Source organism: Lissotriton helveticus, chromosome 3_1 (assembly GCF_964261635.1).
Source record: "Lissotriton helveticus chromosome 3_1, aLisHel1.1, whole genome shotgun sequence".
NCBI lineage: Eukaryota > Metazoa > Chordata > Amphibia > Caudata > Salamandridae > Lissotriton > Lissotriton helveticus.
Window position 1 is genome coordinate 536,646,380 of NC_136061.1, and position 17,911 is coordinate 536,664,290.

The window sequence follows — 17,911 nt, forward strand, 5'->3', positions numbered from 1 at the left end:
ATTGGTGGTGGTGGTATAGGTGGTGGTGATGGTATTGGTAGTGTAGGTACTGGTGATGGTATTGGTGGTGGTGGTATTAGTGGTGGTATTGCTGACGGTACTGGTGGCGGTGGTATTGGTGGTGCTGGTATTAGTGGTGGTGGTATTGCTGGTGGTGGTATTGCTGGTGAAAGTGGTATTGGTATTAGTCATATTAGTGGTATTAGCAGTTGTGGTGGCATTGGTGGTGGTGGTATTGGTGGTGGTGGCATTAGTGGTAGTGGTATTGGTATGGGAGGTGGTTGTATTGGGTTGGTGGTGGTATTGGTGGTATAGGTGGTGGTGGTGGTATTGGTAGTAGTGTTATTGGTGGAGGTGGTGGTAATGGTGGATGTATTGGTGGTGTTATTAGTGGTGGTATTAGTGGCATTGGTAGTTTTGGTGGTAGTGGTGGTGGTATTGGTGCTGGTGGGGGTAGTGGTGGTATTGGTGATCGTATTGGTGGTGGTGGTATTCATGGTGGTAATGGTGGTGGTGGTATTGTTATTGGTGGTGGTGATATTGGTGATGGTGGTATTGGTGGCATTTTTTAGCAGTGGTGGTGGTATTGCTGGTGGCATTGTTGGTGGTGGTTCTATTGGATTGGTAATGGTGGTATTGGTGGTATTCGTGGTAGTGGTATTGGTGGAGGTGGTGGTATTGATGGTGGTGGTATTGGCGGTGGTGGTATGGTGGTGGTGGTATTGGTGGTAGTGGTGGTGGTGGTTGTATTGGATTGGTGGTGGTAGTATTGGTGGTATTGGTGGTGGTGGTGGTGGTGGTATTGGTGGTGGTGATATTATTGGTGGTGGTGGTATTGGTAGTGGTGGTGGAGGTGGTGGTATTGGTGGTGGTGGTGGTGGAGGTGGTGGTGGTATTGGTGGTGGTTTTGGTGGTATTGGTGGGGGTGATAGTAGTGGTGGTGGTGGTATTGGGAGTGGTGGTGGTATTGGTGGTCATATTGGTGGTGGTATTGGTGGTGAAGGTGGTATTGGTGGTGGTGGCATTGGTGGTGCGGGTATTAGTGGTGCTGGTATTGATGGTAGTATTGGTGGTGGTGGTTTTGCTGGTGAAGGTGGTATTGCTGGTGGTGGTATTAGCAGTGGTGGTGGTGGCATTGGTGGTGGTAGTATTGGTGGTAGTGGCAGTGGTATTGGTATGGGTGGTGGTTGTATGTGATTGGTGGTGGTGGTCTTGGTGGTTGTGGTATTGGTGGTGGTATTGGCAGTGGTGGTAGTGGTGGAGGTGGTGGAGGAGGAGGTGGGGGTATTGGTGATGGTGGTATTGGTGGTGGTGGTACTGGTGGTGGTGGTATTAGTGGTGGTGGTAATAGTGGTGGTGGTATTGGTTGTGGTATAGGGTGTGGCATTGGTGGTTGAATCGGTGATGGTAATGGTTGAGGTGGTAATGGTGGTGGTGGTGGTAGTAGTGGTGTATTTGTGGTGGTATTGGTAGTGGTATTTGTGGTGGTGGTATTGGTGGTCATATTGATGGTGGTGGTATTGGTGCTGAAGGTGGTAGTGGTGGTGGTGGTGTTGGTGGTGCGGGTATTAGTGGTGCGGGTATTGGTAGTAGTATTGGTGGTGGTGGTTTTGCTGGTGAAGGTGGTATTGGTATTGGTAGAGTGGTATTAGCAGTGATGGTGGTATTGGTGGTGGCATTCGTGGTGGTAGTGGTGGTGGTGGTATTGGTGTTGGCGGAGGTGGGGGTATTAGTGATGGTGGTATTGGTGGTGGTATTAGTGGTGGTGGTAATAGTGGTGGTGGTATTGGTTGTGGCATTGGTGGTTATGTTGGTGATGGTAATGGTTGAGGTGGTGGTGGCGGTATCGGTGTTGGTGGTGGTATTGGTGGTGCTGGTGGTAGTGGTGGTGGTGGTATTGGTGGTGGTGGTATTGGTGGTGGTGGTATTAATGGTGGTGGTGATACTGGTGGTGGTATTGGTGGTGGTATTGGCATTGTTGGTGGTATTGGTGGTGGTGGTGGCATTGGTAGTGGTATTGGTAGTATTGGTTGTGGTGTATCGATGGTGGTGGTATTGATGGTGGTGTTATTGGTGGTGGTGGGATTGGTGGTGGCGGTGGTATTGGTGGTGGCAGTAGTATTGGTGGTGGTGATATTGGTGGTGGTGGTATTGGTGGTGGTATTGATGGTGGTGGTATTGGTGGTGATATTGGTGGTGGTAATGGTATTGGTAATGGTATTGGTGGTACTGGTGGTATTGGTGGTGGTATTGGTCATGAGGATATTGGTGGTGGTATTGGTGGTATAATGGTGGTATTGGTGGTGGTGGTATTGATAGTGATGGTATTGATGGTATTAGTTGTGGTGGTGGCATTGGTGGTATTAGCAGTGATGGTGGTGTTGGTGGTGGTATTGGTGGTAGTGGCAGTGGTATTGGTGGTGGTTGTATTGATTGGTGATGGGATTGCTGGTACTGGTGGTGGTAGTGTTGGTGGTATTGGAGGTGGTGGTGGTGATATTGGTTACATTGGTGGTGGTATTGGTGGTGGTGGTATTGTTAGTGGTATTAGCGCTGGTGGTGGTATTGGTGGTGGTACTAGTGGTGGTATTGGTAGTGGTTGTATTGGATTGGTGGTGGTGGTGATATTGCTGGTGGTGGTGTTGGTGGTGGTGATGTTGCTGATGGTGGTATTGGTGGTGGTGGTATTGGTGGAGGTATTGGTGGTGGTATTGGATATATTGGTGATAGTATTAGTGGTGGTGGTGGTATTGGTGTAGGTGGTGGTATTGGTGGTGAAGGTGGTATTGGTGGTGGTGCTGGTATTAGTGGTGGTGGTATTGCTGGTGAAGGTGGTATTGGTGGTGATGGTACTGGTGGTATAGCAATAGTGGTGGCATTGGTAGTGGCATTGGTGGTGGTTGTATCGGTGGTGGTGGTGGTATTGGCGGTGGTGGTATTGGAGGTGGTGGTATTGATGGTGGTGGTATTGGTGGTAGTATATTGGTGGTGGTGATATTGGTGGTTGTGGTAGTGGTGGTATTGGTGTTGGTGGTGGTATTTGCGTTAGTGGTGGTATTGGTTGTGGTGGTAGTAGTGGTGGTGGTATTGGTGGTGGTGGTATTGATGGTGGTGGTACTGGTGGTGGTGGTGGTATTGGCATTGGTGGTGGTGGTATTAGTGATTGTGGTATTGGTAGTATAGGTTTTGGTGGTATTGGTAGTGGTGTTGGTATTGATGGTGGTATTGGTGGGGGTATTGGTTGTATTGGGGGTGGTGGTGGTGGTGGTGTTATTGGTGGTGTTGGTAGTATTGGTGGTATTGGTATTGCTGATGGTGGTATGGGTGGTGGTGGTGGTATTGGGTGTAGTGGTATTGGTGGTGGTATTGGTGCTGGTTGTACTGGTGGTGGTGGTATTGGCGATGGTGGTGGTATTTGTTGTATTGGTGGTGATGGTATGGTGGAGGTGGTGATATTGGAGGTGGTATTGGTGGTGGTTGTATTTAGTGGTGGTGGTGGTATTGGCGATGGTGGTGGTATTTGTTGTATTGGTGGTGGTGGTATGGTGGAGGTGGTGATATTGGAGGTGGTATTGGTGGTGGTTGTATTTAGTGGTGGTGGTGTTGTTAATAAAACAGGCTTTTGAAAACAACCGGTCAGGTGGCTTTAGTACAGATGACGTGTAACACAGATATGCTGTTGTCAGCTTGAGCCCATTAGCACAGGATTATGAGCTCCGTGGAATTCACATGGCTTTAGTATAGATGACGTGTAACACAGATATGCTGTTGTCAGCTTGAGCCCATTAGCACAGGATTATGTGCTACCTGGAATTCACATGGCTTTCGCTAATATTTTCTAAATCCATTTTACTTGAGGGGGAATTGTACAGACACAAGAAAATGCTGGGTAAAGTGATTGAAAGAAGGCACCCGTGTTACGGGGGTGGCCGTGCTGCTTAAAAAACACACAAGTGGTTGCAGCTGAAGCAGTGCATGTCAGGCCTGCAGTACGAGAAACTCAATGAAGTAAATAGTGCTTACAGACTAAATAACAGGTCCCGTGTAACAACTGTGTATTATAAAACATAAGCTTGGCTCTTTAATAGTAGACACTCCAGGATTAGCCATTTATAACACTAGGAGCATTAATAAGGTAACATATTTGATTCTATTTGTGCATTTCTCAAACATATTTTTGTAGCCAAGTTATCACTAGATATACATGAGTTATCTTTGTTGGAACCTTTATATTAATGTGTGTCATGATTTTATAATGTCACAGTTTTAATGTGTGTTTAATTTTGTATTCAAGCTTTCACTCAAAAAATTGATTTTAGATATATATGTTATGGTAGTCAAAGGTCATGGGGTGGAATGTAGTGCTATATTCACTCATATGTCTTAGGATAATATGATAACCTTTGACTACCAGTATTTTAATTGACTACCAGTATTCTAATTGACTCTATATGTTTTAATGTACTCCATCTTGAATGTACGACATCATTCTTTGTGCACTTGCATTTTGACTTGAGATTTCATTTTGTGTCTTCTTATAGCTTCAGAGTGTTTACCTTCTCCTCAGCACAGAGCAGAACAGCCTTGCCTGGAACAGAACATGTGGGATGTGCATTTGAAAGCATGAGAGAAAGAAATATGTGGAAAGTACTTCTCTGTTTCGGATGTTGTGCTGTAGGCAGTGGTGCACAAACCAGCATTATGTTGTACATTGGGAAATGAAGATTAAACTAATTACTTTAGCATTCACTAACGCCATCAATTCTGACTCTGTATGGCCTGAGTTCTGCATACACAAGCAGGCCCCCAGATTACTCATGATTATTCAGGGTATTTGTGTTCAAGATCGTTTTCCTCTTTGAGAGTGTTTTCTGTACTTTTGGAGATGTTTTCTGCTTTCTCAAGCTTCACCAAGATAAGGGCTGGAATATGTAGTGTGGGAGAGGAAGGAGAATGCATAAGGAATCCTTTGCCTTTGAATGCCTGCAGGATCCTAGCCAGTACCAGTAGGTTTCCTTGATGTACAGGGTGTCTTCGTGCATTGAGAATATTATAAAAACTTGGGTTACTTGGCTCGAAAACTGGGTTCTCTCCTGAGAAGTTGACATATCTGCTCAGTGCTGCATTTCCCGGCTTGAGGAGTCTCGTGACCGCAGGGACTGTAATTTGGGATCCCCAGTCTTGTGAGGGCCAAGATGAAGATATTACAGCCGGTGAGGTATTTTCTCTAATTATTAGTATTAAGATATAAGCATGGATATACAGTTACTTCTAAATGTGTTTTTGTCTGTGTGCTGAGTGACCAGCCTGTTAAGTATTTAAGTTCTTAATTATATATTTATGTACATACAGTTATTCTCCTGTATATTTATTATTTGCTTAGGTTTTGCTCCTTTGCATGTCACTTGTGAATGTTCCATTATTATTATCTGCTTAGCTTTTGCTCCTTTGCATTTCACTTATGAATGTTTCATTATTATGTGACTTGTAAGTGTTTTACCATAATTATCTGCTCACGTTTTATCCCATGCATTTGATTATTTTGTGTGTTTCATTATTATTTGCTTGCACATAAATATAAGTATATTAACATATATTTGCATGTTGTCTAACCCGATTCATTTGCCATTTGGGAAAGCCTTTCGGTTGCAGAGTGCTGCACGAATAAAAGCCCACGCTTTATTCTGAAGACTCCCTTTTGATGTCCCTCATTTAATGAGTCTGAAGACCCTTTTCCAGGTGCTTTCTTGCTTTACCGAGTGCCTCTGCTGGGGAGTGCTGAATTAATTTTATTTGGGAGTGTAAAGCAAGACAGGAAACTAGGTCAGCCTGGTAAAACTACCATGGCATTTTACCCTTGAGGCCCTTTCCTTGGTTCCTAGTCTACTGGAGGGATTTTTGAGATGCCTCAGTCCTTGCTCTCCACACACGCAGGCCTGAGACCAGTATCCATGCCTCCTGGACCTCATCCTAAAGCTGGCTCTCACTACAAGATGCCTGTTGCAATTTTGATTTGGAGCCACAGCTATGTCCTCATCCCAAGCCAAAAAGGATCACTCCCTCCGGAATATGCTGATGAAACGTATCGCCCCTGACTCTGAGGATGTGGAGAGTCTGGTGATCTGCTCCCTCCTGGAAGCTTTGTTTGCCTACCTTCGCAAAGACCTACAAGCAGCCAAGAAAGATTTCTTTTCTAATCTACGTGCAGTATGCCGTTAGTTTGATGAGGTGGGGAAGCGTGTTGCTATGCTGCAGGGTAAGGAGACCGAGCGTGAGGAGGAGATCAAATGGCTACAGCAAGAGGTGCTTTTCCTTAAAGAACAACAAATTGATCCTCAGGCACATACCAAAGTTAGAAAATAGCTCCAGAAGTAACAATATCTTCATCTGAGAGCTGATTTGGGGGAATATGTTGGTGCTCTTGTTCGCCATATCGTGGAAGTCTCAGAGGAGGTTGAGATGAAGCTAGACTGGTTCCACTGAGTGGAGTGGACCCAACTAGAGCAACAAATGGCTCCTCTGCAGACATATTGGTATTTGTGCATGCCTTTCAACTGATAGAGTCTATTCTTCGCCGGGCCTGGGACGCATATTCAATTTCAGGGGCATACTCCTCTTCTATTCCAGGATTTAATGATCATCACCCTCCAGAAGCGGCGGGACTTCAGACCAATCACTGCCCATTTGCGAAATGATGGCATCTCTTACTCCTTGCACCACCTTTCCGAATTATCTTCAAACATGATGGCAAGCTCTACCACCATCGATCACTCACGGAAGCCTATTGGGTATCCTAATCCCTTCTCCAAAGAAACAACGGACTCACCCACGGTCTCAGAAGTCACAACAAAGTCTGTGCTTTACACGATCTACACAACTCTCTGACAGCCAGGACCCAGAGACTATTGCAATGGAAAGGAAATCTGTACTACCGACACCCTCCAGTGAGGCCAAAAAAGAAGTTATACCTTGATTCCAGGGTATCTCCTTCTATGTTTTCTCTTTTGGTGGGTGGGTCCGACAGTGGTGGGGCTGGGACGCGGGAATCATGTTGTGCTATTATGGCCTGGTGCTCTTCATCCGGCTGGGCTTCAACTTCTTGCTGGACCTTCTCCATGTAGTTAGACATGCCCGCCAGAGCTAGGTCTCATTCGTCTTTTCCATGAACATTAGACTGATGCAATTTCTTGTTGTTCACCTTTACTTTGTGTTCATTATGGTGGGTTTTATGGTTGTCTTTACTCCTTCTACATACATTGTAATTTCTTGATTACTTCACCTCTTAGGTCTTGGTACTTTGGGGGATTTGATTTATTAATGCTATTGGGCTTTCCATATCTCTACTGGTGTCTCCTTCAGGAGTGTCACTTGATCCCTAAAGATATCCATAGAATGCTATTCTGGTGGTTCCCAAGCCAACTATGGTACTCCTTTCCTACAAAGAAGGGAGGGGTGGCTGTTCTTTTCTCATTAGGCTTTAAGGGAGAAGTCCTTTCTACAGTAGCAGAGGTTAAGGGGTTTCTCCTAGCACTTCGTCTCAGGAAAAGCAAGTTCCATCTCACTGTGGCAACTGTTTATGCCCCTAATGAGAGGCAGGAATGTTTTCGTACAAGCTCTTTGCCCTCTGTGCTCCAGTCACCGATGCAGCTGTAGTGATAGGTGGGGACATGAATTTAGTCATGGACTCCGACCTGGAACGCTCTGACCAAAGCTTTGGCTGTAAAGCGCCGATTACATCCAACCATTGGGGACTACACATATTACTCGGCTGCACATAAGACGTACACAAGCATTGATCACTTCTTGGCTACTCAGTACCTCCTGGCCTGCGTCTCAGATGCTTCTATTGCTCTAAGATCACTCTCGGAACACGCTCCCATATCCCTGACCCTCTAATTGCCTGTCTCAGTGCTCACATTGGCACCTGCGGGATGCCTTACTTCACTCTCTGTCTAAAGTTGATTAAATCGGTAGGGTCATTGTGTCTTATCGTTAAGCTAATGATACTGACTAGGTCCCCCTTGCTTCCATTTGAGAGACTCTAAAGCCTGTAGTGCTCAGGGAGTTTATTACCATTTCTGCCACTGAGAACCACCGACGGCGTGACAAATGGCAAAGTCTTGAATGCGCAGTTTCCGAACTGGAATCTATTCATAAATGGACCGGGCCCCTAGAGTGTGGAGGGAGCTGGAGAAAACATGGCTCCATCTCAAGCGCCTTGATTTGAATAGGGTAGAATACACTATGATTCGCCTCAAACACAAGTAATATTTGGGGAGCAATCCCTGTGAGCGTATGTTGGATCATCCCCAGCACAGTAAAATTCTCTCCAGATAGGTTAAGGAGATTCGCACCGGGTCTTCCACAGTAACTTGTTCTGCAGACGGATAGCAGCATCTTTTAAAGATCTCTACGGCTTCCTTTACGATTCTACAAAAAGCCCCATTGGAGACCCTCTGGGTTATCACCAAAATGTTGCCCTCACCTTGCTTCCCGAATCAGAGGCCACGGCACTGGATCAACCTATTTGCATAGAAGAGGTCTTCTCAGCTATAGCCTGCCTGAAGCCTCTGAAGTCCCCTCGATCTGATGGCTTTAGCACATAATTTTATAAAACTTTCTGACAAGAATTGGCCACTTTACTCACCCGGCTATATAACTCTTTCATTGGCTCCCTCAAGGACTCCATGATAAAGGCTGTTATTTTGGTTATTCCGAACCCAGGTAAAGATTCTGCTCTCTGCAGATCGTATAGACCCATTTCCCTCCTCAATGTTGTTATATTCCCGAGTTAGGCCTTGTAACATAGTAGCTTATTTCTTACGTTGTCCTCACAAATAACATTTCCAGCTGTAACCTTTTGCACATTTTTGCATGCACGAAAACGTTGGATTTGCTTCTCTGAAATAAACTTGTTTTACATCAAGCTTTGAACATTATCACAATGCCCTGAACATCATGCACAAGGTCTCATTTCATACTACATACAAATGTCATCACTACCTTCATCCACGGGGTGACAGGTGTAGCTACATATCCATAACATCACTAATCTATGAGCACATCACAAAGCTGTTTCTATTATAAAATATGAACATCCCGATAGATTAGCAGAGGAGGTACTTCAGTTGACATTGAAGGTCTTTGTATTTTGAGAAATCACCACGCAGCCATTTAATATCTCGTGAGGGGTGTCCAGTCGTGACCAAGACAGGATCCTTCACTCTATCCCATCAGGTAATGGTGTTGGATCGTCTCTTGGGGGCATTCTTAGCTCTACTCCCACACTGACTCTAGGTACACTTAGAGTAGGGTGCGCATTGTAGGAGTACTCTAGATTACTGCCTTGTTTGTATGCCTGCATATATACATTGTTTAACACCATGGTAGAACTACATCTAGTATTTACGTTTTTGGTGCTGGTAATCACGTTTATCTGCTTCTGTCTACTAATCATTGCAGCACACGTATTTTATGCAAGAATAACGTTGATTAAATAAATGTTATTGAAAACGTCCCAATGTGTGTTCTCTGCATTCATCTCTGAGAATAAGTGAGCACGAGTGAGTGAGAGAAAGGCTCTGTACTCTTTCTACGATCCCTGAGGGGACAAGGTTGTAATGTTCAGTGGTTGCCGGACAAACCATTTTCTCCCTGGTAGGTTATGTGAGCTTACGGTGGCACTGTGAGATAGTTGGTCTATAGGCCAACATATCCTGCGGAGGTGTCCGGAATCAGCCTTGGCACCAAGCCCTTAGTTTATATTGTCCAAACAATGCACAGATCCTAGGGATTTTTAGGAACTACACAACAATTTCAATGCAAAACTTTTCACTAGCATATTAGCGCATCGCCTCAACCCGTTAATGGTGGGCCTACTTGATCCAGATTAGGCGGGCTACATCCTTACACATCAATGGCGCGGCAACACTAAGCACCTACTGCATCTTATGGATAAGGTACACAGGTCGCATAAGAAAGCCCTGTTTATTTCCATCAACGCTGAAAACGCCTTCAACCGTGAACATTAGCCTTACCTCCTCAACACGCTGAGGCAATTTGTTATCAGAGATACGTTTTGCAACTGGGTCTGGTGTATTCATAGTACTCCCCGGGAAGTGGTCAGAGTGAACGGCGTGCTCTCATCTCTGTTCCTTATCTGGTGCGGCATTCACCAGGGGTGCCCTTATCTCCTCTTTTTTGTGTGCTATATATTGAGCCCTTTGTGACATGGCTAAGGCATAGCCCGGACATCTCCGGGATTCCCTTTGGCGGAGGTCAACATTTGATTAGTCTATACGCAGATTAAGTTTTTTTATCTATCACAAAGCCTTCTACTTCGCTTCCAGCCGTGATTGCTGATCATCGGGTTTTTGGGGAGGTCTCAGAATTAAAAACAAATATGAAAGAGTCCCAGATCATAACTCTTACCACTATGCCTGCTCACAAAGCTGAATTATAATCTTTCTTTCCTTTCAATTGGCCAGCAGATACTATTCGATACCTGGGCATTTCTTATTACTTTAGCATGGACTATCCCTAGGACATTGGCTATCTTCTACGCAACTCTAATCTCTCAAACATGCAAAGACCTCTCTGCTTGGAGCCGTCTCGGTCTCTTGAGGATGGGACGCATGCCAGCGGCAAGATGACCATCCTCCCCTGCATACCACATTTGTTCCAGACCTTGTCTCGGTTGACTCCACCAAGTGCACTCTGTTCCCCCGTAACATTAATACATTGTTATGGGATGGCAAGAAATGCCGCATCCACAACACCTCATTTATCACCAAAAATGGGAGGGAGGGTTGGATGGTCCACACCTGTTTCACTAATACCAAGCTGCCCAACTCCACTACTTGGTTGAATGGAGGATCTGTTGATCTCCTTTACGTCATGCCATGCCTGCATATTAAGCATATTGATATGCTTACTTCATCTTAATTTAATTTTTTGTTGTAGTGTTTGACTACAAGATCGGCCCCTCTTTGCCAGTCCCCGCGAGATGCGTGCAGTCCTCCGTGTTCTGGTAGGCACATGCAATTAAGTATGATTCACATACGAGGGCTGCACATGTAAACACATATGTAGGTGCACTTTCTGGCATCATGAGTGAGAGTGTGATGTTAAGAGTCTGGTCAGGTATATGTTTTATTCATGTATCGAGATATATGCATCCAGCACAAGATGGGTGCGCGTATACTTTTATGGAGTTACTGTGATTGTGACCCCCTTCTTTGGACCCAGAGAGGGGGGAGATATTCAGGTACGGGGTTGAGATGAAAGAGTTGATGCACTAAAATAATATGGCACATTACAAATAGTAATACTGTCTATATATGAATTTGTGATGCGCTTTTGAGACTATTGAACATTTGCGCTCCATCCTCAAGGTTCTAATATAATGGCACTAAGTTTGTTCTATTGAATAAAATAATGAGCAGAATACATGGTAAACAAGTTCTTTATCTTTTATTTTTAGGTTTGATATCATGATTTGAGAACACACAAATTAGGATAAGTATATCTAATAGATGTTCTCTTGATAATGGATTATTGATTTTGATTTTATACTGTAGGGAGGGACATCCAATTCACCTGTGCCCTGATGAAAGCCATGGACCCATAGGGCTCTAGAGTGGCTGTTACATGTTGGCATACATAGGGTCATAGGACCATTGAATCCTACAGAAACCTGTGTTCTTGTTTTTTAATAACCACTGCCCATCCATATTAAAGGGATACCAGGAGGTGATAGTGCTTTTTTAATATTTAACCCCCCCCTGCCTTTTTCTCCCAAGAGCGCCCTAAAAACGGTTGATTCCCCCCTGGCCTTTAGGACCCAGTGTGCCCCTATGATGAAGCATGACACTATTAGAGTGTGTGAGGAGAATTTAACAAAGCGGTTGTACTCCCACCAATGGTAGTAGCAAACCACTGGATTTAGAAGAAATTAGGCCACTACCTTAGGATTAACAATTTTGACATTTCGTTGGGTTGGATACTTACTTTGTATTGGTTACTGCCCAAAGCTCACCGGCTATTGGAATAAAGTTTTAGTCAATATTAATTTTGCTTTTGACACCTGTATCCTCAGATTCCCAGGCTACCCCATACTAGGGCTTCCGAATCCTCTGACTTACCCTTTGCTCTCCAATAGAGCGGGTCAAATGGCTCTTGCTCTAGGAGCAGTGCATTAGCTCATACTCTCCCTATAAGGTACAGATAAGATCTGGGGTCACACCCTTGGTTACACAGACTGTGGTTTATTCTGCCAAGGGAGAAAGTGTCCATGTTGACCTCCTTGAAATGCAACTCCTATCCTTATTTGTGGGCACCCTTCATCCTGCTCCTGTCCTTTGAATTCAACAAGCTGACATGCCAGATCTATTTTCTCTGCCTGATTCCAATTACAGACCAAACTGCACCAAAGATCTACTTGTACCACCCAGACGCCTATTATATCCATACCATGACCTTACCCTATGATCATCTTTTCGATCTATTAATCAGTAAGCAGGAGGAGATTTGAAGGAGCGGGGGGATTTTACGGGTTATATACTTTTTCGGTACCTTTTTTACAAGCCTATAGTTAGCTCCCACCCTAGGTTTGGGCGGAAGCTAGTACATGATTCTCTGATCACCTTATACTTAATCGCAGCCAGCCCCTAGGGGCTGTAGACAGCATGCTGTGCCTTTGCTTTGTGATGGCAGTAATATTGTTAAGATTTGTTCTATAAAGATGGGAAGTGTGTATCCCTGCAGGGCATACAAAGAACCATCCTGGCTACAGCTCATGAAGGTTATGTCGGTATGTCTTCTATGAAGAAGCTGTTTAAAAAAATGGTGGGCGAGGTTGATACAGTGGCTGTTAGGTGGGGAAGGGACTGAATTGATTTCTGGAATACTGACAAAACCTTAAGAATTATATCAGTTCCCCTCACTCCCGTTATGTGGCCTTAATTCTGTGGCAAAGAGTAGCATCTGGCATTTCTGGACCATTTAACAAATAGATCTATGAATCTAGATTTCTACTTATTATGTTTGGACTTACCGTCTAAGTGGCCTAAGGTAAAACTAGTTAATCCCGCAATGTCTGAGGTAGTCCTATACGACCTGTATGCCTAAGAGGTGTATCCTCAAAATTGGTTGAGATACTGGTGTCCAGCTGTCTTTACTAAAATTAAGGTATTCCTAAAAGGATGTAGTATAAAACATAAAGCTCTGCAATATGATTTCCATAAAGTTCTACAAAGGAATGATTGAAAGATTCAATAGAGCAATTAGAGGTAGTTTAGTATTTGATGAATTCATTGGATTGGACTGAGAATTTATGGGGAAAATTTAGTTGCACTAAATTACGCCCCATAATACCACTGAAAAGAGTTGAATCAGACTTCCCAAAGGAAGTGAGTCATGGTCTCATTTGAATTCCTGGTAGTTCAAAGGGAAGGTGGAGATACTCAGTGAGGCAGTTCTGTCACTAAGTAATGGGAGCTAAGTGTGTTGAGGCAAAACAAATGGAGTCTAAATTCAGGCATGTGCAGAAAAGGCAGATAAGTTTGCAAATTTCAAAGTGGGTGACTGTGTCTTAGTTCACAAGTCGGGCTATGTTAGAAATTGGTGTTCTAAGTTTGGCAAATGAATCAAACGGATATAAGTTAAGCATCACAGTTTGGTGATTCGGGATGGTAGAGTGTGGAATGTAAGATGGTAGAGTGTGGAATGTAAGATGGCTAGTGAAAGCAAAGGATGCAGTCAAAGCTATACCTGGGGGCACATATATCAGTTGAGAGGATTCATTTGTGAAATATGGTATGTGGCTCAGATGTATTCACAATGCACTATATATTCCAATTATTTTCATTGGGTAATTGCTGTGCCTGCTGCATATACTTCAATAAATATTTCTGCACTTCCCTTTCTGTGTTCTTTACAAAGCCAATACATCAGAGTCTCTCCAGAATCTATTGGGGGAACTAGTCGGACAGAGGTAAGTAAGTAAAGATGGGAGCATAATTACTTGTTTTTATCAATATATAAGCTACCTGTGACTCTGGTTACAGAAACCCCCTCAGGAAAAGCTCAGACCCCGTAAGGTATCTCCCACAGCACATTATGGAGCCAAGGCAAAGGCCATCCTCTACCTCGATGTCTTGATTCTTTTCAAAAAGCTTTGTTAACAGCGACCAGAAGCCAAGTCAGGCAACACCCACAACTTGCTTGGAAAGTGCTGAGCTGACTCTGGTAGATCAAGTAGTGGTCACTGATTTGCAGTTATTATCTGATTAATCCATCACAAGTTGCCTAGCAGACATGCTTGCTTGGAGTCAGTGTAAAGCTTCCATTTGAACAAGAACTTTACCCACCTAATCTTTCTTGCGCAACAGCACATGGATGCCAACCTTACAGAGTAATGAATATTAATGTATCCCCTTGTGAGAGAAAATTGAAGGCATCAAAGTGGTTGTCCAAGCAAAGGCTCTCCACTCTCAACCTTTACACCACCTGAAGGATGGCCACATACACACCTTCCCAATTCCAAACCATGAACCAGCACTCACTGAAAGAAAGTGCATGCAATGTAATCGTAATACCTCACTCACTGAAGTCATTCTTTCTTTCCCGGGTTTTCTGTCCATGCTTGAATAGCTTGCAAACCCAGTTGTTTACTCCAATGTGAGACCCTTCAGCGAGCAAACCATTGTGCCAACTCTCCACCACTTATTAGACGACCATTCTCACCCTGTCACTTTTGGGATAACACTTTAAAAATGCTTTGTAATCATACCATGGACATGACAATCATTAAAGACAATGTTTAGCTCACTTGAATTGTAGTTTGACCTTTTTAATCCTAGCTTTGTGACATTAGTGAGCGTCATGTTGCTATAATGGAATTTAATTTCTTCCACTGCACCTATGTCTCTTCCTATATTACTCCAGCCAGAATATTTGGTGCTGGGCTACACCCATAGCTTTACCTATTTCACTCCAGCCAGATTATGCAGGGTATTTGGGACTGGGCTGGCCATTGGCCTGCAAACTCATTCAAGGGGTGCCTGGGACTACCACATGCTAAGGGAAAGCACAACACTAAGTCAATACTGGAATGAAGTGCTCACCCACATTAACAGGATTATGAGCAACTAACATCGCCAGATGTCCGCCTACTGGACGTATTTCGACTTTTGGGTGCAGGGAGATGAGAGCAAATCTGAAGACCTGACCCAAATTCTAGCTAAAAATAGGATACCTAGAAGGAATTCCCCATTTGTACTGCCACTGGTCAGATAGAGGTTCAATGTAATCAGATGGGCGTCAGCTGAAATGGCCTTTCTACAGGCTAGCAATATCAGACTTCATGAAACCCATTGAAGCCAAGTACTAGTGGAGTGCAGTGGGATCATGCTTATAGTTTCCCAGGAAAAATATGGTGCACACACAACCTACCCATGCTGTACTGTACAAATATTTCCACACAAAAACACAGTGAATACAATAAGACACTATGCCAGCATGTCGAAAAATGTTGCCCTGAGTGGTATCACTGTGATCTGCTTGCACATTGTATTCAATAAAATATCTAAAAAAAGTCAGCTTCAAGTTAGTGCTGATGTTGACTGATTAACTTTCCAAGTTAACTCCAGCAAGGCTTCATAGGCATTGACTACAACATCAATGAGAATGAACCCCTTTAAAACAAATAAGTTCTAACATTAAAGAATTGTTTTGAGCTCATAAAAGTTGCCCTAATGAAGACACCCATACTACAACAAAGACAAGAGCACTATCGGAAATAGGCTTACCTTCATTTTTTCTGAAATGTTTGCTTACCTTTATTGCTTTTTGGATATTGATGCAGGAGTCTCTGATTGTTGACAAAAGCTTGTTAAATCGACCCATCTCCTGGACAAGTACAGTGTTCATACTCTGAGTGTACGTGGTTGGGTATTTCCTCATTGCAGCTTCAATGTCAAAGTTTGGTGGAAGTTTGCTTAGGACATCAGCTGCAACGTCATATACAACGTCATCTGAGGATTTTCCTCCACCTCCTGAAGTTCGAGACTGAGTAACAACAACTAAAAATTAGTTCTCAGCTGATATAAAACGAAGACACGCTGAAGAAGTAGCAAGCAAGACGTAATTTGGCCCAGTATAAAAAACAGTGTAGCATTGATGAAACGTTCATTTGATGGCCACTTAAAGTGATCACCGGATTTACGTGTTACAATAAATAATGTCAATGCAACTGAAGAATATAAAACGACGATCTATCTATTTTCACTGTTTAATATCCAAATTAATGATTGTGACAATAATTGGAGCACTCTTTTCATTATATAAGGAGGAGTGAATGTCGGTTTAGCAACTCTCAGTTTTGTCATTGGCAGAGACCCCTTTCATTTGGTTGGCTGATCAATCAACTATAGGGCACATTAAGTTACAATTACATAAACTTCAGTCACTGTTTCAACACTGATTTGGAAATGCCTGGTCTCAATCTAGAGTGCCCAGTGGACGAAATATGATGAACTAGAATCCAGCCCGAGTAACCCCCATTGGCTGAGGTTAATTCAAGTATTCCTCTCCCCACTTTGTTTCTTGTCCCTTCTTTTGCTCGCATTGAATGCTTACTTTCACCTTAGGAAAGGAGAATGTAAGTGCATGATTCGCAGAACAACATGATGCACACAAAAAATGACTGTTGCTTAGTGCGTGTGTGTCGACCTGCCAGTAACTGCGCCTCAAATAAATATCCCAAGTCTGCACTGAAACAGTGCCAGGAGGTTATATGTTCTTACAACGAATTCCGTTGCAACGCATGCCTTTCCCACGCATGCGTTACAACGGAATGGTTTATCAACGCATAACTTTTTCCTCTAATTCATGCGTGGTGACGTCGTACGTCCTTAAGAAGAAACGGAATTTTCTTTCCGTTTCCTCTGAAACGACGACGATTTCAGGTGAGGTTTTTATTTGGGGGGGAGACCCCCCCAAGCCCACCATGTTTATTTTGAACCTTTACCACATATGCCTTTACTACACACCTCGTAGTAAAGGTATGCGTGGTAAAGGCTTTCGTGTTAACCACGCATGCGTTGTAATGCATGCGTGGTTAATGTATTCGTGGAAACGGCCGCGTTGTAATGGCCGTTTCCCGTGCCAGGACAGTAAGAATTTAAGACGTACAATGGTTATTTGGACTACAAAAAGTTGGAAAAAACTATCATTGTGCAATGTGTAGTTATGTTGGCACTTAATTCAGCAGCAGCAAAATGTGTTCTCAGGCATGAATAGAAGTCTTGTTCTTCATTGTTAGGGTGTGGTTAACTTGCACGAGAGAAGATTATTTCAGCAAAATACATATACTAATAGGCAATATTTCTCAGATGATCTACAGAAAAGTAAAAACACATCCACCATTTTCTCTTGTTCCATTGTTCATGCAATCACTAATTAATCTCGCACTTGTTCAAACTCATTGGTCGTTTGATGAAAATTATTAATTGCTTCGAGTGTCACGGGTCTTTGATGGATATTGATCAAAACAGGCATTGCACTTAGAATCCCTTCAATATCATACAGCATGCATAATGTATTCTTGTGAAGCGCTTGTGCTTAATTGAGTCCCAACTATTACATAAGCTTCTTTCGTCACAGGTTTTTCTAACAAAGGGCCTGATTTATATTTTGGTGGACATGTTACTGTCAAAAACATGCATAACTACCATGTCTGTTAAACCCTATGTACACCAATTCTATTCAGAGTTGGGTGTACTGTCAATTTTTCGACAGCGATGCTCCCACTGGCTCTGATGTCAGACACTTACTCCATCAGTCTGATGGATTAGCAGCAGTAAGAGTAAGGATATCAGATCGTCTGTCATATTTAGAGTGGATGGTCTGA

General features: G+C 43.5%; 1 protein-coding gene across 1 annotated transcript in view; it reads right to left on the reverse strand.

Moving 5' to 3' along the window:
* The window catches only part of DNAH7 (dynein axonemal heavy chain 7), a 2,019,015-nt gene that overhangs the window by 150,298 nt on the left and 1,850,806 nt on the right, over positions 1-17,911 (reverse strand). The window contains exon 60 of the mRNA XM_078680414.1: positions 15,838-16,068. Coding sequence (XP_078536540.1) covers positions 15,838-16,068 — 231 coding nt within the window. The remainder of the gene's footprint in view (positions 1-15,837; positions 16,069-17,911) is intronic.